Source organism: Galleria mellonella, unplaced genomic scaffold, assembly GCF_026898425.1.
Source record: "Galleria mellonella isolate WM207_F2 unplaced genomic scaffold, CSIRO_AGI_GalMel_v1 utg19, whole genome shotgun sequence".
NCBI lineage: Eukaryota > Metazoa > Arthropoda > Insecta > Lepidoptera > Pyralidae > Galleria > Galleria mellonella.
Window position 1 is genome coordinate 3,291,121 of NW_026442028.1, and position 24,803 is coordinate 3,315,923.

At 34.0% G+C, this 24,803-nt stretch overlaps 1 protein-coding gene across 2 annotated transcripts in view; it reads left to right on the forward strand.

The window, feature by feature from the left end:
- The window catches only part of LOC113519962 (F-box only protein 32), a 50,036-nt gene that overhangs the window by 15,022 nt on the left and 10,211 nt on the right, over positions 1–24,803 (forward strand). For both annotated transcript variants that reach the window (XM_052894071.1, XM_052894070.1), the window contains 2 exons: positions 21,700–21,790; positions 22,752–22,941. In XM_052894071.1, coding sequence (XP_052750031.1) covers positions 21,700–21,790; positions 22,752–22,941 — 281 coding nt within the window. The remainder of the gene's footprint in view (positions 1–21,699; positions 21,791–22,751; positions 22,942–24,803) is intronic.

Here is a 24,803-nt window from a genome sequence, read left to right on the forward strand (position 1 = left end):
CGCCTCAAAGCTCGTGTGGCACGAGTTCGTCCAGAATTGGCGCGAGAGGGGCGTTGGATTCTTCACCACGACAATGCCCCTGCCCACACCTCTCTTGTTGTCCGTGAGTTTTTGAGTAAAAATTCCATTACGGTGACCGAACACCCCCTATTCGCCGGATTTGGCCCCGTGTGACTTCTTCTTGTTCCCAAAAACCAAATTGGTACTTCGGGGGCGGCATTTGGGGGACATAAATGAGATAAAAAAAGCTACGACGGGGCAGCTGAGAAACCTACAACCAGAGGACTTTCAAGGAGCCTTCTCACAGTGGAAACGGCGTTGGCACAAGTGCATTATGTCACAGGGGGAGTACTTTGAAGGGGATAAAATTGATTTACCTGAATAATTGTAAAATAAAATTTTTAAAAAACTTTTATACGTACTTTCCGGACAAACCTCGTATAATAGATAGATAGATACTCTTTATAGTTTCCTTCAAACGATTACAATAGTAAACTTATATAAGAAATAATCAATGGGCAACCTTATCGCTAAAAGCGATCTCTTCCAGGTAACTATAAAGTATATAAGGAAGAGTTGTAGAACTTATCTCAATTTTTATATACTAATCTTTAAATAAAGAATAATTCAAAGAAGGAGTTGGTGTCGTGTCATATCAAGAGGTAAAGAGACTCGCTGAAAATCGTAGTGAGTGGCAAGAGCTCTACCGACAAGAGCGCAGCTCTTAAATAGGATAGATAGATAAATCTTTAAATAGCTAAATTGAAGTATTTATCTGAGTCAACTTGCTTGCTCAACCTTTTTTTTTTTCAAGAACTGCTTAGTTCTTTGCTTGAAAAAAAAAAATGATACTCATTTATATGAAAGCAGTGCCATAAATTGATAGATAAAGACTTTTAGAATTGTATTATCACTCCCTTTTTGCATCGATGGTTAAAAATGGGTTATGTTATAGACAGAACTCCGGAGAAGACATAATACAAAAACAACATTTTCAACATAACCTAAAGTAATATTATGTCAGGAAAAGAATATACTTTCTTAAAGCATTTTATGTTCACGAGCGAATCGCTTGGGACCTCAAATAAGCTATGCCCTTCACAAGGTCCCAAGGCTATACAATAATCGAGATGATCCATAGCTAAAAAGGAAAGTAGGTCGGCGCTCCCTGCCAACAGAGACGGGTAAGGTGGCAATTTGTATGACGTAACAAAACATCATCTTTATTCTATAGTGGATTTTAGATCTATTCCAGTATAGTTCGGTAGTCAGTTATCTCTTTATTTATTCTCTTTCTTTACTACTAGCGGCCCGTCCCGGTTTCGCACGGGTAGACATTTTTACAACATTTTAAAAAGTGGCTATTGTGACATAACGATAATAGTTGGACATATAGTATCGTGAAGTTTTTTTGTAGTTATTGATATTTTCTTCAATATTGTAGAACATACTTTTGTTCTATCACCAATAGTTTTCGCAACGCACGCGACGAAAGATATTTTATAGCATTTTTTTCACCTTCAGTTACGTTACTAAAGTTGTAGTAAGGATCCCTAATCTTTTCTACTAATAAATATGCCTATGTTACTCAGGGTGAATGTAGCTTTCTAATGGTGAAAGAATTTTTGAAATCGGCAAAGTAGTATTTGAGTTTATTCATTACAAACATACACACAAAAATACAAATCTTTCCTCTTTATAATATTAGTGTAGATTTTAATTTATTTATTTAAACTTTAATGTACAGTGAAACTATGTACCTACATATGGCAGACTTAACACCGGACGGTGTTCTCTACCAGTCAACCATTGGGCAAACTGAGAAATAAGTAGGCGGTGCATTATTGAATTAAAGGATTATAAAAATTAATATATTCGTATATTATAAACATATAATTAGAGTAATATAAACATACGTATAATATATTAAATAAATATATACATACATAAATAAGTATATACTATATAAAGAAGAGCAAATGAAACAATCTATGACTCAAACAAAGTAATTTTTTTTTTAAAGTAACCAGCATGATTATGTATACATCATCTTGCTGGTTACTTTAAAAAAAAATTCTCACTTTCCTTTTATAAAAGGAAAAAAAAAGAAAAAAATAATTTCGTAATGTAATTCCTTGATTAGTGAATATAGTAAGCTACATATATTTCTGATAAGGAGTACCTGCGTCATCAATTCAGCTCGCCGGTAATTTTATTTTCTTCATAGCCAAGTCATTATAATTATTATAGAAATAAAGATGTGTAATGTTGATACGGTCACTGTGAATGTTGATAGATAATTGATTAGAGGTTTTCCCGAGAGACTACAGCATGGGGTTCTTCAAAAGGGGGGTAAAGAGGTTTCTTCAGGGTCGGCAACGCGCGCGTAATACCTCTGGTATTGCAGGCGTTCATAGGCTACGGTAACCGCTTACCATCAGGTGGGCCGTATGCTTGTTTGCCACCTCAGTGGTATAAAAAAAAAAAGATAACAATTTATAGCAAGTTGAAATCAAAATTTTCGTTTGTATAAATAAAATCCGTTATTGGCTGTATTCATAAGAGACTTAGCATGTAAATTATTTTTTAAGAGCTGTGGATTTTTGCTACATCAACAACACGACTAAAGACATGTTTTTGTTTCATAAAAAAAAAAAAGAATGTTTATGAAACGTCAGTATTGTTCTATTTTAATTAAGTGGTACACAGCAGGCGTTTCATTTTGACAAGTTTTATAAGATAAATATCGTCACGCCGTTTTATTGTCTGCGATATAATTAAAAAAACAATTGTATAAACAAAACGCAACTGGCCATACTTGAAAATTTGCGTCAGTAAATCAGCTGTTTGCTAAATTGTTTATGTATTAATTAGTGTTATAGATAGAGACCTATTTAGTATCTACCTATGAACAAGACTTCGTTGTTTCTATAGACTACATATAGGTAAACTTGTTTGTTCATTTTCCTTACTGCATGAGTGCCCATTGTTTTTCCAAATGAATGTATGTTTTTATATTACATTTTAATTTTCCATCAAGCGAGACGTATATTTCTTTGCTATCCTTATAGTATATAAAAGTTTCTATTTATTTCAGACAAACATGCAGCTTTAACATATATGTTCATTACATATAAAATAATTTATCTATCTATACTTATAATAAATCTGTAGAGAGGTCAATTCTGTACATGAAATATATTTCCAAAATAACTATCAGGGGATGATTAGTGATCGATACTGATGCCAAAAACGCAATCAGTAAAATTTTTTTTCTGTCTGTCTGTCTGTATGTTCGTTATAGAAATAAAAACTACTCGACGGATTTTAACGAAACTTGGTACAATTATTCTTTATACTCCTGGACAGGTTATAGTATACTTTTCATCACGCTACGATCAATAGGAGCAGAGCGGTGAAGGGAAATGTGAAAAGTGTCCAACCGTGCAACGCCGGAACGGGCCGCTAGTCAATAATAAATTTTCACAGATAGTACAAGTGAAAAAAGAAACAATACTATTGAAAATTATAGCAAACGTACCAAATTCTGAAAAACAAAGATGTAATGAAAATAATTATATCCTTTTGACAGATAAAATATAAGTACTAAGATTACAACTAAATAAGCCAGGGGGGGGAGTGTTAGTATTGTGGATTACCAGTTAGGGCCTTTGATACGGTGTCTCTGCCGCACTTGTTGTTAAAGCTGGAACGGTTTGGAATAAGGGGCTTACCACTGAAATTACTCACTGATTACCTCACAAATAGAAATCAACGCGTTAAAATTGACCAATGGCAGAGCGAGGATCGACCGGTGACCTTCGGAATCCCGCAAGGGAGTATCCTTGGTCCTACGCTGTTCTTAGTCTACATCAACGGTCTCTGCAATATGCAACTCTGTAACGGGAAAATACTCTCTTTTGCTGACGATACGGTGCTTTTCTTTAACGGGAGTGACTGGAATGAAGTGTTTGAAAGTGCTCAACAGGGTTTTAATAAGGTGTGTTCCTGGCTTCAAACAAATATTCTTACATTGAACTTTATTAAAACTAAATACATGCCATTTGCTTTCAGAAGAAACCTCCTCCCTCCCCAATCCCTCTCTATCGTGGCTCATAAGTGCGCTAATAATGTACCGTCCATTTGTTTATGCTCAACTCTAGAGTCTACGGACTGTATAAAGTATCTTGGCGTTACTATTGACCAGACTCTCACCTTTAAACCCCATATTAATGTTCTGGTATCTAGATTGAGAAAAATGATATACATATTCAAGAAACTTCAACATATCGCTGATCATACCATTATACGAATGGTGTATTATGCACTTGGTCAATCGATTATTGAATATTGTGTAACCTCATGGGGAGGAGCAGCTAAATCTCACCTCATCGAACTGGAGAGAGCACAGCGAGCTATACTGAAGATTGGCTTCGCTCTTCCTTATCGCTACCCAACTACAGAGCTCTATAACAAATGGGACGTACTAACAGTGAGACAATTATTTATCCTCAATACAGTACTCAAAAAACACTCACAACTAGAATACGATCCTAATCTAAACAATTATATGCCCTGCATAGTCTCTCTCAAAACTTCTTCTGTTTCCTTGGACCCTACATTTACAATAAACTGAAGATTAATATATAAATATCAAAAGATTAATTATCAAATATCTAAAATCCCTCAATTATCAGCAAACTGAAGGTCTTTTGTCTCCATCAATTTAAGATCTCCTTAAATAAGTACCAATGGCTAATGTTATTTATATGCTGTAAGTGATACAATTAAATTATATATCTATCTCTACTCTATTTGGTTGAACACACACACACACACACACGCCCACGCACACGCACACGCACACGCACACGCACACACACACACACACACACACACACACACACACACGCGCGCGCGCACACATAGTCTGTATTTTGTTTTTTTTTGTTAACTTTGCCTAAGTTATATACTAGAAATAAGTTTTAATGTTAAGTTTATTCTTGCACTCTATATCTTATTATTGTTATCTGTGTATTATAACACTAATTGGTTGCCTTGTATTTGTGTAGTCCATGGAGATGGGGCACTGGTGACTTGTAACACAGGTTCTTCTAAACCTACCGCAAGCACCAGTCTCTCACAAAACTGGTCTTCATTTCAAATTGTACCTCATGTTGTTGTTGTTACCAGTCCCATTGCTAGCAATATATTAGTCGACCTCCACGTGGTCCCGCGTAGAATCCATTATATTAAATTCCAGGTGTATTGATCACGATGGGCTAACTGACCTTCCTTTTCATTCTAAACGATCATCCCTTACTGGTGCCCCGTCAGCGTATACCGTTAACGCAGGTGGAGTTAACATTCCATTATCATTCGTTAAAAAATACTAAATAAGCCAATATGGCAATAATGATTGTTATGTGTGTTACAGACTCTGAGGGCCTACCATGAAATGTTTTCCGAAATTTCGGAGCCAAACGAAACACAAATTTGATGTTAAAATTACATAATATATGCCGTTTGGAAATATTTAAAATGTTAAAATATTGTTCCTTTGGACTTTTATGATAGGATGTATAACGAACTAAATGTTAAACTCCATTTATTGATCCGATTTTGGTATAAATAAAAACACGAAATTGAGTCCGAAATTTCGGAGATTCATTTCATGGTAAACCCGCTGATTAGGAAACGATTGAAACTTATTGATTTTTCTTAATTCAAGAATGAACATTTGTTTTTCTTTTATTACATTTTAATTTTTATTCAAGCAAGAATTATATTTCTTTGCCGTCCTTATGGTATATAATTTTTTTTTATTTCAAGCATGTCCTTAGTGTAATTTATAATTTGATAGAGTGTTCCAAGTTTCCACTCATTCATTTTCCATACAGCATAGCGCAGGTGTCAGCTGTCGTCAAGCTTATTGGCTAGTGATAAATGATTGTTCTAAATAATATAATTATGTTACATTGTCTTATGAAATTGCTTCAGTCTTCTTTATTAATGTTTTGTCCTTATCCAATTTATTTGCCGCCACCGGAATATTAATATGTCCTTATTCCATTTTCATAATTAGACCCAAATGGGACGTTGATCTTGAAACAAGTACAGATGTGAATTACTTCGAAACTTTTTCATTTAATATTATGTTTTTGTTTTACTTGTGATTTTATTCGCGTAATTTAGTATTTTAAAGTATCGTTTGTTTTAAAATAGAACATAATCAATCCGTGTAACTTTATTTTATTCAAATCTGGTCAGTAATTTAAGCGTAATTGAGTAACAAACATAGTAAACTCTTTTCAATTAATATTAGTTGGATTAATTGGTACTGGTTTTACATAATGTGCCCTATTGCATATTCACATCTCAATTTTATTTTATTAATACAGTTATTTACTAACCAAATTGTTACTGTTACTGATTTATCCAGATTTTATAAATAAATTCTTTAATTTGTGTCATATTTTAATATATAAAAAGTCCGTATCATGGTAATCTCCAAAATCTCTCAACGAATTAAAAAAAATGTATATATGTATTATTTACTCCAAATTAACAAATAGAAAAGTTACGACGACGGGTCTTACCCATCTGAATAGTATGGCGGGTGAGGTAGGGGCATTGGGGCCGGAGGCCACAACCTCCTGGTCACTGGGTCTAAGCCGACATACAGATATTAGAGTATGTCGTTGTGGCATCTTTTCATATTGGTGACAGTCAACCTGAAATCCTCTTCTCTTTTGCTTACAACATGTGTACTTTTTTTAGAAAAGTTTGTATCCCTATTTTTTTTTTATTTATTTATTTATTTAAGGCAAACAGACAGCTAGAACATCTTTACACACTTAAATAGTAATTTGACAGCCAGTAAAGTTTGCACGGGTCACTAAATTTTATACCTATACCCAGTAGATGATGCTAGGTGTAAAGCTACGCTGGCCAGCTTGTTTGCACAGTATACAAATTGAATAGCTCAGTGTACAGTAGGGAAGCGTACGCAGCTACGATTGCAGTGAAAGTCGCTAACTGCGGAAGTAGCGTAAAATTGCAGACGTACAAGTACAAACGACGCGGTTGCGTAATGTTGCGACTAAATAGTGTTGCCATAATTCATAGTTGACCGCGATGTGTTCTTAGTTTCAACGAGTTTCAGTCTTGACCGGTCTCGAAAAATTACTGTTTTTTTTTTCTTACCACGGTGGTAAATTCCGTTAAAATACATAAGATGACCACGTAATTTTATCACAGATAATATAATACCCATTTTATTCACTTTATTTCAAAGTGACTGGAAGAAATTTCTTCAAGCGATAAATTCGCTTGTGTACATTTTTGTTAGAACATGATATCTGTGTTAAAAATAAATGTACAAATAAATAAATAAATAAACATCGTCATCATATCAGTTCACTTTAACTGTCCACTGCTGAACATTAGCTTCTACTTCGGGAGGTTTTGCCAGCAGTTGCCATGCTTGACAAGCGGGTTGGCAACTGCAGTCAGGTGGGGGGAATGGATTGTTAGTAATGGAGACTGAGAATTCCATTGCTAGCAATATACCCAACCAGGTCGACCTCCTCGCGGTTCCCCTTGGAAACTATCATGTTTAATTACTGATGAATTCATCATGATGGGCTAACTGGCCTGTTTTCATTCTCATCTATCACCCTTCACTGGTGCTCCGCCAGCGTATCCCGTTAGCGCAGGCGGGGTTACCATACCACTTTCACCCATAAAAATAAACTGCAGTCAGGTTTCAGAGATGTTTTAACAGGGACGCTACTGCCCAACCCTCACTTTCCTTTTATCGGCTCTTACGACACCCATGGAATAGGAAATAAATAAATAAGTTTAATAAATAATATAACCATAATAAATATATTGTATAGCTGCAGATCACACATAATAACACAATTTTATAAATCTTATGTTGTTTTATGTATTATCTATTCTTATGTACATGTTGTGTGTGATTAGTAACAAACAAATAAACGATATATCTATCTATCTATCAATATTGAAGTTTTTTCGACCGACTTCCAATAAAAGGTTCTCAAATCGGTTGTATTTTTTTGTGTTCGTTACCTCATAACTCTGTCAATTGTAAACCGATATGGAAAATTCATTTTTTTTTTATCTGAAAGAATATACTCAGTCAGATTGGTCCCATAGATATTTTGTCAAAATCGATTCAATAGTTTAGTTTTTAAATCAAAATAACTGGTCTCGCCACATCTGAAGTATTTTTTTTATCACAATCTTTTTTTTTTTTATATAATAATTATAATTACTAATTTTTATCCTGCAAATATGCTTAACCAGATATATTGAACATATCCTTCTCTCGTATGCAAAATAATCTATGCAACCATTGTTTGAGCCTTTAACTTGACTTTAAATGGCCCAAATATCAATAACAGTTATAACAAAAACTTGAAAACATTTATAAATTAATAAAAAATAAATTTAAACATAATTATGAAATGTTCGACCAAAATGGTTTTTTTTAAAGGGTGATAATGGAACCTCGGGAATGGAAATGGTAACCTCGCCTGCTTTATCGGTATACACTGGCGGAGCACCAGTGAGGATGAATGCAGGTCAGTTAGCCCATCGCGTAGAATTGGAATATTCAGCACGGTGGTTTCCAGGGGGGACCACGGGGCGGTCGATCTGGTTGGGTATATTGCTAGTAATGGGGTCCTTGTTAACATCCCCCCCCGACCAAAATGATCACCGCTCAGTTAAGTGTTTAGGCATTCATACATTACGCCTAAGCGCTGTATTATCTGTGGAACCAATGGGAGTAGTAGATGACGCTACCGAGTAGACATATAACTATTTAGTATAATAATAATACTAATTGTGCAATATTTTTGTGTCGAATGGCAAACAAACTGACGCACCATCTGATGGAAAGCGGTCGCCTATAGACATGAGCTTTACCATGGACATAACAGAGTATACTGTTTCGCCCATGATCCCCACCCCATGCGTTACCATTCCGGAGGTCTCGGGTGTTATTCCTCTGTACCCTGTATGTAATTTAACGGGGTTCTATGTAGTTCTTTGTGTGTATTTAATGTCGCATCCATAATCGCAAAAAATAACGTTTATTTCAAACAATAATTGTTAGCAAGTAACTTAGATAATCGAGCATATGTAACTACAGAGATTTGCTTCAAACATATCTATAAAATAAAGTGGCAAAAGATTCGATTTCTAATATCGTTTTCGCAATTAAAGCACGTGTTAAAAGCAACGAACGATGCTGAACTAGTAACTACTTCCGTACTTTAAACGGCACACTTGACTCTTAATAATTCTCGTCGTAATAACTAAGAACAAGAAACCACATTTTACTTCCTAATTTTAGATTTGTCCATCCGGCCATTAGAACGATTTCTCTGCGATTACTTTATAAGCCGGCTTTACTCCAGAGGCACAGTCAACGTTATGGACGGTTACCGAATCATAAAATTAATATAGTGTTATAATTTATTAAAATTTGTGTTGGATATCCTTAAAATTTTTATTCATAATTTTGTAACTAAAAATTAATTAATTAGTTAAAAATTAATTATTTATTTAATTTTTTTTTTCGTTATTTAATTATTTTTATTTTTTTTTGTATATTTTTTTATTATTGTATAAAACAATAAAAATATAATTCATCGTCATTATATCAGCGTCTAACTGTTCACTGCTGAACATAAGCCTCCCACTTGGAGGTTTTGCCAGTAGTTGCCACGCTTAACAAGCTGGTTGGCAACCGCAGTTAGGCTTTAGAGATGTTTTAAGAGAGACGCTGCTGTCCATCCCTCGCCCTCCCTTAGTCGGTTCTTACGACACTCAAGGGAAAGGAAGGGGTGGCTCATTCTATGCTGGGACCACACGATTGGTACTCCTGTGAAATGTAAAATACTAATTATGTTTACATTAAGTTCCATCCAAATATATTAGGAAATATTTTAGATTGAACAATCGTATGAATGTGTGTAAACTTTAAAAAAATAACTACAGCTGTACGTCACTGGTTAAACGTTAATAACGGTGATCTCGCGTTACAGGTATCTGTTGCGATCACTGCGCTTGATGTCTCCCGCTCATTGTTTTGAAACGTTAACTAACGTAATCACAATTAACGATGTAACGCAACGTTATTTTGAAATAGGATACACGATTTAATCGCCGTTAACAATCTCTTTTTTTAAGAACAGCCTTTTTTTATATACAACTTAGAATGGCAAACAAGCTGACGGTTCATCTGATGAAAAGTGGTAACCGTCGCCTATAGACATGAGCAGTACCATGGATATAACAGAGTATACTGTTTCTCCTATGATACCTCCCCATGCGTTGCCATTCCTGAGGACTCAGGTGTTATTCCTCTGTACCCTGTAAATTCACGTCATACCCCACCCTTCAAACCGAAACACAGCCATGCAAACACAACTGCTTTACGGTTGAAACATGAATGGGACAGAGGTGCCCAAGCAGTCGACTTTTGTACAAAGTCTCCTTCTGGTGAGGGAGACTTACTCTTTTTTTAACAAAAGTATAAAAAGAGGTGCATTTACTTAATATTGTTTTATTTCTTTGTCTTTGTCACCTATTATTTACCTATATTAATTATTATTGGCCTCTATCTAATTAGTTACCATACTTATACAACATAACTTTTAAAATAATTATAGAATTATACTAATAATTAACATCTACGTGCTATAAATATCAAGAACAAGTAATAAAAAAAAAATATTTAAAGATAAAAAATTTCTTTGAGATTGGTACCCAGCTGGTAGGGTGCCTAGGATACTTGCTACAATTCCACGCTGCATTTCAACGCAATAGAAATGCGTTGACCAAAGTATAGACCAGCCTTCTTTTTATAGTTGAAAATTTCAATTTTTCTTAAAGATCTCCCATGCACAGACATCGTCTAGTTACAATTTTACTATATTAGTAAATTACGCAATCAACGAAATTTTGACGACAGTGAGGCTTCATTTCGCTGTCGGATCAATTTCTTATATTAAACTTTACTAACTTTTAAGCAAATTGTGAACGAACTTTACTAATTTGACTCGCCCCAGATATTCGTTGCCTTGTTGACGGTATCCTACCTCAAGGAGTAAGCAATTGATGAGATTTCGTGGTTTTTTTTTTATGGATTATAATGCAATCGTAATCTCGCCTACGTTAACGGTATACACTGGCGGGGCACCAGTGAAGGATGATGATAGGTGAAAATGAAAAGGCAGGTTAGGTTAGCCCATCTACACCTGGAATTCAGTACGTTGATTTCCAAGGGGGATCACGTGTAAGTTAACCTGATAGGGTATAGTGCTAGTAATGGTACTGGTGATGTGGTGGTAGTAGTGGTAGTGGTGGTAATGGTGGTGATCGTGGGAAATGCGGACTGCATTACTAACAACCTCTTCTCCCCCAGACTGTGTGGTATTTATTATACTACTAGCGGCCCGTCCCGGCGTCGCACGGGTGGATATTTTTAACATTTCCCTTCACTGCTCTGCTCCTATTGATCGTAGCGTGATGAAAAGTATACTATAACCTGCCCAGGAGTATGAAGAATAATTGTACCAAGTTTCGTTAAAATCCGTCTAGTGGTTTTTGTTTCTATAACGAACATACAGACAGACAGACAAAAATTTTACTAATTGCATTTTTGGCATCAGCATCGATCACTTATCACCCCCTGATAGTTATTTTGGAAATATATTTCATGTACAGAATTGACCTCTCTACAGATTTATTATAAGTACATATTTAATGCTTACTACTATTAATAATGTAACGTTATTAATACACAAGTTCGTTCGTTCACCGCTAAACCATCCATTTACTGCGTTTTAGACTATATACACATGCATTTCGCTAGCCTGTGTTTTGAACCAATGTTTGACAAGATAGCTAACTACTACCTTCTAGCATCGAACCATCAACGAGCAACTAACCTGAACTTTTTTCCGTGACTACAGCATGGGGTTTTTTAAAAAGGTCACACTGTTGAACTTCATTATACAGATTAAAGCATGAAGTTCTTTAAAGAAGTCATATATCATAGGTCTCGTAGTTTAGGTTTTAGGTTGTCAGTACATACATCCAAAGCCCATCACGGGAGGAATGGAGACCGAGAGTGGGCGCGCAGCATATACCCTGCGCGCCTATAGGGAGTCACCCTTCGATGGGTCTCTGGCGGTGTCCCGGTAGACTTCAAAGCGGGAACCCGCGGCACCGTCGCTATTATGAGATGGTAGGTATATCGTCAGGTTATTTAGCCGGTAGGAGTCCGGCAGTACCCAAACGGTCCCTAAGCTGTGTGGGTCTGCATGATGCATTTTTCCTGACGTAAAAAAAAAAAAAAGGTTTGTCAGTACATGACAAAGTCTTAGCTACAACGTCGTATCGTATACTTATTTTTCGTCACTAATATAGAAAAAATAACATTGTAATTTTTTTCTTAAAGTCTACTAAATAAAGTTAAATGAAGCACTTGTTAAAATATATTAATCCTTTACACTATATTAACTCAGTACTTTAAACGAAACTCAAAATAAATGTTTACATTACAAGTCCAAACATCTCTCGACTCCTTAACGCAATAAAGAAAGCGTTTCAAATACATTATAGAGCAGTAGCTCTTCATATACTGGTAGGTACATTCCCATTTGAGTGGCTTCAAGAACGCAACAAAACGATTTAATTTCTAAAACGGGATACTGTTTAGTTAGCAGTATCGGGGTGATTAAAGGTTGGTCGTTGGCCGGCTATCCTTGGCAATAAGCCAGGGTGTCGACGCAGGGCGAACCTATTGCCTTGTCGGCTGGCACGATCACATGTCTGTCTATGGTCTAATTCCAAATTTAAAATGTAAAAGGGCATCACTAGATAGATATCCTCACTAGTGTCACATAAATCTTAATGCTTGATAGACAGTTATGCTTTTTAATAAATTATTGTCAATGAATCATTAAAGCAATATTTATTTTTTATGATTTTTTGTGCACGTTGCCAGATTGGTAAATTATAGTATATTAAATAATATGATTTTGCAATTCTGCATAAAAGTATACCCTTAGGGAAAAATTGGAATAGTTCGAGAAAGATTTGCGTTTCTTTTGAAAAAAAAATGTGTCTGGCAACCCTAACGCAGAATCTAAAGGAGTTCTGTTGTATTTAGCATATTATATTATTTATTTATAACGTGGCAATATTTATATTATGTGAAAAAAGTTAAGTGTAGAATATAACAAAAATCTAGTAAAGTACTTATTTTATGGAGTATAAAAAAAACAAGATACTCTAAAAGAATAACGGAAATGACAGTCTTATATATACTTACATTATGTACCTAGTTCTTACTTGTAAGTTTTTGGCAGCTAGCCAAAAGCTTACAAAATAATTTGTTTGTGAATAGGTACAAAATTAGTCGGTTTATTTTTATTTTGTCCAGTAGATGATCATTATGTTCCACTTGGCTACTAAGTGAAACGATGTGCCAATTGCGGTCATATTTTGTAATTTTTAAAAATTTATACTCACTTTTTGTATTTCTATTCTATATCATTGCAGTAGTTACCACATTATATTGATTTATATGATCTTTCTGGTTTTTTTGAAGTTATTGTAGTGAATCGACAATGTATGCTTTATTTGAACTATAGACGTAGTATAATGTGCGTTTGAACATAACAATATATTTTTATAGTTTCAGTCACAAATTAAAGAGTTGACACTGCCATCATATTAACAAAAGTGGAAAATGAATCTATGCAACCATATAGAAGTGTCAACAATTATTTATGTATTTGTTCACAATATAGATACTAAAAGAAGACCTATAGATTTTAAAATTTGATTGAAAGTTGAAGACGTTCATTAGAAATTCTTTTAATAATATCGCAAAAATTTTACAACGATAGTTTCCCAAGTAGATCTGATTGGAGATTGTTATATGTAGAATTTAGTACTCAATCTTTAGTTAGTCTATTGCCACAAATTGATTAAAGAAAATGGTGTTTTTTTTTTTTTTTTATCAAATGGTAAGCTGCATAAGAAAAATAAATTTTCTAATGTCTCCTATGTATTCATGACCTCGCTTCGTTGCCACGGCAGTGACAGTCGGATAAACAAGTTCAACTTTTATTGTTATTAATACGGCCTTGCATCAGTGTTTGCATGAACCTAATGCAATGTCGAGTCGATTGCATAAACAATAATCAAATAGATGTATGTCCGCTAACTAATTTGTAATGTGGAAAAATATATTTTATTATCAATTGTTTTCAAGTATTTTTTATCACCGTTTAAAAAATTCAATTCGACTGACTTTTATTACTTTTATATTTACTTTTAGCCTAACTAAAGGTTATTCTTATATTGATGCCATAAAAATATTATCAAAGCGAAGTTAGCTTTTTAAATAACATTATAAATTATTCTTTTGATATTACATCACAAATTCGTATTCTAAATATTAGTGATGATGCTTGTAAATAAATGCAAGCAACCGACCTTTCAGTCATGAACATTGCGCACGCGCCGACCCGGAATCATTTCGCTACAGGAACAACTGGTTTCAATAATGTTACCACTTTATATTGATCCCTCGCTCCAATACGTTATAAACTGTAATCGTCAAAGAACAGAAGATCTCGCTGTATGGCTGGCTGGTTACAAACGTTTACTGTTCCGCCGTTCTATTTTTAACTTATTGCATTCTATTTATGAAATTAATTTTGTGGAGATCACGAAAGTTATAAATTAATAAAGGAATATTAATCTGAGATTAGACAGTATTATATTAATATCTTAATATTATGAGCAGGCACGCATCACTTCGAGCAAATTTATATAAAATCTCTGTGCAACCTTTCAATGAATGTGATAATTTTGCCCTAGAAAGTAGCTAGGTTTTTCTAATATCTGTCAATAATTTGAACTGAGCATATTATAATACCTACCTAGAAGTGTGTACAACTACCTAGCTATAGTTGTGGGGATTGTTAGTAATGGGGTATAAAGCTTCCCATTGCTAGTAATATACCCTATCAAGTCGACCTCCACGTGGTGCCACCTAGAAACCATCAGGATAAACATCCTGATGAATTCGTCACCACGTGCTAACTGGCCTGTTTTCATAATCACCTATCATCTCTCACTGGTCTATAGTCAGTGAATATCGATAGCATAAGCAGAGTTATAATTCCATTATCATCCATATAAAACCTACCTAGTTGTATACACTTCTAGGTGGTAACATAGAATCATTTTTCAGTTTTACGTATATAAGTGAAATGCCGACACTTAAATAACGTAATGATAACTTTTTTGTGATTATGCAACTCGGTGATCTATAATCCTAGTATTTTAAATACAATTATAATTCAAATAAGTTCCTACGCAACTTGTGTCATTCCATGTACGCTTTCCATTTCTGTATTGAATAAGCTACGGCCAGGTAATTAATTATAAACACTGCACACGTAATTTGTAATTACGGAGGATGACTATCTATATAATGTCACTTTCGCTCATCAACAGCTATAATAATAGGGTTATAACAGTTTAAAAAATATTTAAATATTACATAAAAGAAATCACTTTACAATTTACGAGCGACCCTTTCCGATTTTGCACAACTAACTCTAAAATATAGCTAGTGTTATTTCCTTGATAAATTTTCTGCTCTCTTAGTTCATGTATTTTTTAGTTTACACATTACAAAAAAAAAAAAAAAACTCCATTCTCTATCATCATCTTCCTACCCTTGTCCCAATCGTTGGGGGTCGGCGTAATATGATTTTCTTTGATATAATATGATGACTCCTTTCTCTATGTTTGTTTAAAATAATTAAGATAATAATAATAATTGATTACAAAAATAATTTGTTGAGATCAACTGATAATTCAAGTGAGGCGAATTGAGAAACAAAACTATACACAATTTGATGAGAAATCTCAATGTTGCTGCAAATTAAGATTCAAAATTAAGTAAATATATTAACCCAAAATACATTATTGAGGTGATTGTGCAAACGTATCCCACGATAATCGTGAAATTCGCAACCTCAACTGCTCGTTTCAAATGTATGAACTGCAAGAATAAGTCCATAGATATACATTGAAATAGATATCGCAACTGTCACTTTACGTGTTCATATTTCCCTGTGTAAACAAAATAATTGATTTCAGAGTTATAAATGGATATGTTAAAAAGCTTTGAAAGTTTTACAAACAGCTTAGATACAAATGATATTTTAAATTTATTTTTCAGTATCAGTATGGTGTAAGATGCCGCCGTTCTCTTTCATCTCCAAGATGTCGTAAGAGCTAGTTAAGTAAACTTCACACAATATTCCTTTGCCACAGAATAAAACTTAAAAACCTCTAATAAAAACCAGAATAATAGGATTAGATTTGGGGATTATGAAACCTATATGTAGAGCTCTAACTTGTAAGAGACCCGTGACCAGTAGTGACACCGTTAATGCGTTCTTATGAACATAGATTATGGATGATATTTTCGAAAAGATTAGTTCAGGTGATTTTTGTATGTTATAAGTAACTTCTATGATATCATTATATGACGTAAGTATTGTAGTAGTATTATACATAATTTTCAAACAAAGTTCTTGCGTCGTCTACTTCTATGTATGTCTGTGAGCAAGTGTAATGTCAACGACCTTTCAAACTATTGCACTATTTAATACCGTCCACAGAACTGTGAGCTCCCGTCCCTCACCAGCGTTCCCTTTACAGATGCGTGGGGGACGAGTGGATGGGTCTAGGAAATTGGTTGTCAGTACGTTGCACTGAGACGATGTGAAACGTCACTGGATTACTGCACTGTCCATAGGAAATGCAAGTCTGACGAGACAACGATCAGCAGGTTTTGGTGTATTCTTGATATTTTATATATTTTATAACTTATTCAAGTATACATTTAAGACAGTAATTAAGTACCCATAATTGTTCTAATAGTTTAGAAATAAAAAACCTTAAATTTAAATGTATATCTAGCTGGCCGCTAAAGCTAAGCTTTGCATGAGTGTACTAATTCTGAAGATCTCCCTGTCTTCGGTCTTACTCGCTCGCTCACTTTTGTGATATGTTCATTTTGTAACCTTTTGTACACTTTTCCGAACGATTATTCAAATATTTTCAACACACAACAGAAAAGAATTAGGGAAATTATTTACCTTACCATAAACTGCAAATTATTTTTATTTATATAGATTACATAATCAAAATAAATCACCGTAATCATTATCTATGATAATCTTTATAAAAAAATTACGCAACGAGAAAAATAAAAACAAAATAAAAATTTACAAATTATGAGTTAATTAATTTGTTATTGTTTACTTTTGTAAATTAATTCATTTCAAGTAATCTGCCTTACATTATATAAAGGTAAGGTTACTTTAAGTAAGCACTTAAATTACTTTACGTAAGTAAATTTTAATTCCCTAATAGGTAATTAAAAAAAAGGTGCAAAATATAATTTAAATAATATCATACAATTAACATAATTTATTTATCCAACAACAATACTGATAATCGAATAATTACTCCTCAATGGCGGCGCGCTCGTTGCGTCATACTTTCTAACCGCCAAAAAAGCTATGAATCATAATACTCTATGCCACTATGGTTCCGCTCCATAAACATGACAAGTCATAAAATGGCGGGAAATGGCCACTTGTAAGAAAGCGAATATAATGTGGCGGTCCATTAGCGAAATTTCAAATGGATATCTTATGATTTGTTACGTAATTTTTGTTATATTGCACAGTAATTTTGTAATTTGTTACCAAAGCTATGATTTGAGTAATGTGTTATTCATTATATACTATACCTACGGATTATGCTAATGACACGACTATTCGATTACTTAAGTACTTTTAGATATGTAAGTACTCATACTTGTGTAAAATTATTCTGTTCTCTTGGTTAATTCACCAAATAAGTAAAATAAACATTTACTTAAGAATTATTTAAAATATTAGTAAAGATATTTATAGGTTATATATCTATAGGGTATATAGTGTAACCACATTAGTAATTGATACATTACATTCAATTTGTAATATTTGTTTTAATATAAATTAATTTATTTATTCATTAGTACAAATATGTGTACATGGCGGACTTAATGCTAAAAGCGCTCTCTCCCAGTCAACCATAGGGAAGTGTCAGAATACTCGAATGCGGTACTACTATTTAAATTTTTATTTTTAGTCACAATTTTAGTTTAGACCTAACGTTTGTTTCACCCTGGTAAATTAACGTCTGGTCACGCAGATGAAGTCTAAAGTTCCACTACTGGACTACGGGTACATATCTCCGCATAAGTATTACCTTACTTCTTAATATAATTAAATTGTGCTTTAAAAAATGTGACTAAACCAATTAAATTTCTAAACAGATTTTGAAAAAGTTTCAATGGGACTAATCTGTAATATATTTCTAGTAAAAAAAAAATCAAATCGGTTTACAACTGAATGGAGAACCTTCTTCGTTTTAAAACTCGATTAAAAAAATATTTTAGTCGCAACTTTCCATCTTCCTTCACCCTTTTCTTCACCGACATATTGTGCTTTGTTCGAACACGATAGTAAATAAAAAAACTTATTCAATTCAAAATATAGGAGATATCTACCGTTGTGTAAATATCAATAGAAATAGGTCAGATTCAATACGAAGACTTGACCTAAACTGACCCAATTCCCAATACAAACCTGTGCTTGACGTGAAACAAATTTAGCGTTTGTTATATTTTTTCTGCATCGTTTAAATTGGATATGCCAATTTTATTGTGCCTTCATTTTATATACACACAATGAAAAGATGAAATTAAATTAATAAATGATTTTGTACCACAAAAAACGACAATGATGATCAAATTAAATTCTTTTAACGAATAATGGAATAGTAACCCCGCCTGTGCTATTGGTATACGCTAGTGAGGTACCAATGAGGGTTGATAGGCGAGGATGAAGTGAGGACAGTTAGTCTATCGTGATAAATTCTCCAGGAATGAATAATGATTGTTTCCAAGAGGAGAGGCATAGAGATCAAACTGGCAAAGTGTTATTAATTACTACTCCCCCTTTCTTCTAATAATCATGTGGTAATATGATTAAAAAACTGGTATGAATATGAAAAGAAGTAGTATGAATTGTGATTTTTATTATCTACTTTTAGTTTAGTACCTACATGGAAAGTATAAACAGTTTGAGGTGGTCTTTGCCCAGCCGTGTGACTAACTGTCTGACCGACCGACTGACCGATCTTCAGGATTACTCGAATAGTATCGCACTCGATAGTATGTATTTGTATTTTTTTTTATTTATGTATTTGTTACCACAAACAATTAAGGACTTATGACATCTCGATACAAAACAGATTTTCTTAATTGATGAAAATGGAATGGTAAGCCCGCCTGCGCTGTTAGTTTAGGCAGGCGGTGCACCAATAAGAGATGGTAGGTGAGGATGATAGTAGGTCTGTAGATCCATCGTAATGAATTCAACAAGAATTAACCACGTTGGTGTCCGGGGGGAAAGGGATTGTTAGTAGTGGAGGCTAAGAGGCCTATTGTTTGTACTACACCCAACCAGGTCGACTTCCTCGTGACCCTGGAAACCATCGTGCTGAATTCCAGGTTTATTCATCACGATGGGCTAACTTATCTGTATTTTTCATTCTCACCTATCATCCCTCACTGGTGCCCTGCCAGCGTCGGATTATATTGCTTGCAATGGGGCTGTTAAAACTCTTTACTAACAATCCCTTTCCCCCCTAAAAAACTGTTTAGGTAATCATGAGATATGTTTGAATATTGAAAATCCGATAAATCTATTCAAAATATTATTCCCTCATGTAAACCCTAGATTATCCATTTTTAATAGACTCTCATTTACCTGATCTCCTCATAGACAGGAGGGATCATCCGGAATTGGAATATTAAAGTAGGTCGCGCTTACAAGGTTTCCAACGACCCATTTACTCAAATATTCGGATACGTATTTTCCGTAGTTATTTTTACAGTTCTCTCGTAACCGACGTATAAATATACACCAAACAAAGTAAATATGTGCTGTAAACATGGGCATTAAGATTTAAAATCGTACTAAATATAGTAGTTACCTATACTCAGATTAGATTACTTTCATATAAAATATATTGTATATGTTGTATTGTATTGTAAAATCTTTATTGTACATAATTTACATTGGACACATTAAAAGATTTAATTTACAATGGCGGACTTATCCCATAAAGGGATCTCTTACAGTCAACCTTTGAGAAGTTGAAAAAGCTTTGCTATATTCTTTTATTACAATGATAGGTTTTATTTATAATCAAAAGTGCTCTTTAATGTACTTATGAAAAATAAGAAATGTAGAAACAAAAATCAATTCAAAGGTGACGTGTTTGCTACGAGTCGTTTTTATAGACTAATAGATACCATAACAAACATCAACAAGTCCTATTTTAATATTTAAACATCGTTATTTCAACATAATTATGCTTTGATTTTTTAATAAGAAGAAGAGACAAAGGAAACTTATTTAAGATCATCAAAATTATACAGAGTGAAATAAAAATAATTACCTTTTTATATATTATATATAATATTAATATAAGGTAAAAAATCCCATGCTTAATTTCCATGTTTCTTTAGATGCTAAGTGTTTTTTAATTTCACTTCGTATCAACAACTAAACATCCTTCCAGCCTTACATGACTTTTTTGAAAATAAAATACATACCATGTTATTCACTAATAATTTTCTGTAGGTAAAACAATTTTCAAAACCAACAAACATGTTTTGAGTTTAATCCATTACAATAAAAAAAACTAAATTCTTCCTCTTTATGATATTAGTTTAAATTTCCATTCTGACCTCTGCAATGTATGCGCACAAACTGGATATTTCTATAACGACAATTTCAGTGCGCACGCGCCGTTAATAATACACACCGTCATTATTCGAGTAGATAGTTGCGGTGAAATGTTTGGAAAGCTAGCACATCTAAGGGCTCGCACTAGATGCTAAATTGAATGGAATTGAATGAATGAGTTGCTTTCACGCGTCAATTAAATGGTACCTTTTTAGTTTATATTTTAAATAAATGCAAAGAAATTATAATGGAATTAATAACAAATAAACTGAAAGCTGAGAATGGTAATCATTATTAGTTTATTTCAAAATAAATGTTACAAACATCTTTAAACATAGATGAAACCCTGCTCCCTAAATAGGTAAATCTATATACTATGGACATAACTCTGTTATGTCCATAGTAATGCTCATGTCTATAGGCGACGGTAACCACTTTCCATAAGATGGGCCGTCAGCTTGTTTGCCATTCTAAGTTGTATAAAAAAATCCACCAGGAATAATCACGATGTTTCCAGGAGGGATTTCGTTAAGTCGATCCCTTAAAGTATGTTGGTAATGGTAGGGCTGTTAATCGCTGTTGGATACCGTTTCCATCTGGCAAATGTTAAGTTGTAGACATTTAGTCATTCCTTTCTTTCCGAAGGTTTTAGCATTTGCCCCCTATATAAAGTTTAACTGAGAGCAACATTGCATAATGCTTACTGGCAGAAATAGGCTAGATATTATGTTGATATTTTTCCCACTTGCAGGTCTCAAGAAGGCGAGGATGGTGACAAAACAAACGATGCAGGAGCCAGAGTACCACCTCATTGTCACATCACTATTAAATGTACAAGAGAAGTAAGAAATTAGTTAATTTCTAATTGATAAACATTGTTCTATTTTTAAATTGTGATATTTATGCAGACGTTATTCTATTAAAGCAGACGGCTGATCTGATGGTTTTACAACGAGAAATTTTGCACATAAACGTATGCATTGTATCTCTGATTCATTTTTCTACCTCTAAACTGTTATGCTTAGATAACATAGTTATATTCCAGCAATTTGAAGACTGGAATATGCCAAAGATATTACTTATAGTTACGGAGGTATCACATATTAATCCTTGGGGATAGCAACGTAAAGTATATTTTGTGATATCCCCAGTGATCCCGTTCCTTTCCTGTGGATATTAAAAGAGGCGACTAAGGTAATTTAATGGTCGAGGGATGGGTAGCAGCGTCTCTCGTAAAACATTATCAAAGTCTAACTGCGGTTGCCAACCTGCCTGCCAAACGTAGCAACTACTGGCAAGACCCCCAAAATAGAGGGAGGCTAATGTTGAGCAGTGGACAGTTAACGTCTGATATGATAATGATGAGGATGATAGAAGTGTTCATATCTATAAACGCTGATTACCGTTTCCAACAATGTAGAGTTTCAGCTTGTCATTTTATTCCAGGTTGTGTATATTTCCAAAGTATCAAATTTAATGAAGTGTAGGAGAACATTTTAAAATGTATTCCCCTACATTCGCAAATCATGAGTACATTGAAATAATTTACGTTCCAACATGATTCAAATTCACATTCACACAATATCACTCTGTTATTCATGCATCGCACTGTGAATTCCTAGTTTACGAGTCTAGTAGTTGACACCTAAGTCAGACTCAAAATGATGTTCAAAAGATGTTGAAGATTTGGCAGCTGATGATTTGCTTCCGTGATTTTATTTCATAATTCCGAAAGATACAAGTTAGAATCCCATCAGATCGAGTAATTTTAAAATAATATTATTTATGTTTTATTTCCATCAGATTGCAGGCTTCAATGGCTTATCGGAAGCGGTCAGGCGGCTCGATTTCTCGTCCGCCGTCCGGGACGTACGACGGTTTAACTACATCTGTGCTCTACTGGAGTTACTCCTCGGAGGGCAACGGCTGACGCATCTGCCCGGTGCTGCACAGAAACTTCTACTGTCGATGTTGGAACAACTTGCTGACCAGGGTGAGTGATTAATGGCCATTCTTGTTTATCTGCGGTTGCTTTTAATACCTATAAAGTCTGTGAAAGGATAAAATTAAGATGCAGTACCGAAAGAATGTTGACATGAACAGGTATTACCTAAAGATATAGATAGATAGATAGATACTCTTTATTGTTTCCTCCAAAAGATTACAATAGTAAACTTATTATAAATATAAATAATTACAAGAAATAATATCACAATAAGAAAACAGAAAATTTTATTGGAGGCACGATGAAGATCCTATTATTTCTAAATATGGAGATATAAAACATGTAATAATGTAAATATATGTATGTAGATGTAGATATCTGCTTATCTATATTTACACCAAAGCAAAGGAAGCTCATGTTGGGATCGTGGTTTTCGAAAGATCATTTAGTTAATCTAAATTTATTTGATCAACGTCAAATGTACAGGGTCGTCTCTCAGTACAGGAATGGCAAAGTTTGACAGTATATTCTGTGGAATCCATAGTACTGTTCATGTTTATTGACGACGGTTACTATTTACTTTCCATTAAATTCCAATAAGCTATCAGCTTATGGTTCCAAATACAAAAAAATATTGAGGTTGTTACTCGATACTAATAATGCATTTACTTATAGGTTTAGGATTGCAAATTTAGCTTGTTTGTATAATTTTTTTTCCATTGATTTAACAGAAGGAAACAATAAACCAGATATTTCTTTTTAAAAACTGGTAGAGCATAAGCGTTTTTGTACATAATATCAATATGAATTTGTAAATGCTCTGTCATAAAAGCAATTAAAAATTAAGTAACTGAGTTATTAAGTTCTCATAGGCGTTTAGTGATTTACCATCAAGTTTTTACTCATCACCTAACTCTAATGGATTTTTATAAAGATTTTCCTGATGTGAAAACATGTATGTTTAGTAAGCTAACGACAAACGAGCTACCCTTGGAACTAATGTGCACAATAGAAAAAAAAGGAAAGTTGGAAGAAAAAGGGATTAACTTCACATAATCTGTACTATGTTAACCTTTGTTTTCATCAGATAGGTATCATAATAGCATTTCTTCGCTTTGTTTAATGTTTAGACAAGACAGCTGTCTGCTAACAGATTAAAAGCAATGAAGAACTGCAGACAAATGTATGATTTGTTTACAATAGATGACGTAACGTGCTCATGATGAGCAGTACATATTGACGTGAAAGTTATACGATATTGTAGACATAGTAAACGAATGAGTAACCTTGATGTAGTAAATTTGCCTTTTTGGTATACTAGCAATGGGACTGGCAGTCCGAATTACAAACAATCGCTTCCCCCCCCATATACACCTTTCTAAGGGGTCAAGCTCACTAGAGGATAATATCAAATATGCCAGGCCCAGATAAAAACCGATCAATTGTGTCATTGCGCAAATGTAAAAACGATTTATGGCTTAACATAGATATAAATTTAATTATGTATTGACTAATTCAACTGTGTGATTAGAGAGAAGTGTGGACTGAAAGACGATGTAGTGACAAAAATCGAAAAAGGAATGTTGCGTTGGTTTAGTCATTTGGAGAGGATGGATGAAACAAGAATTACGAAAGAGATCTATCAAGCAAAAATGAATGGAGATGTCGGTAGGGGCCGCCATAGACGGACGTATGTCGACCAAATAGGCGACGTGCTGAAGAAGGGCCAAATTAAAAGTGCCCGTAACCGGCGAGCGTGTATGAAAAGATTGATGAATGTGGAAGGAGCGAAAGAGGTTCGTTTGAATCGAAGCATTTGGCGTTCCATTGTTTCTGCCTACCCTAATGGGAGACAGGCGTGACAGATATGTATATGTATGTATGTACTGTACATATCTGTACAACTGTAC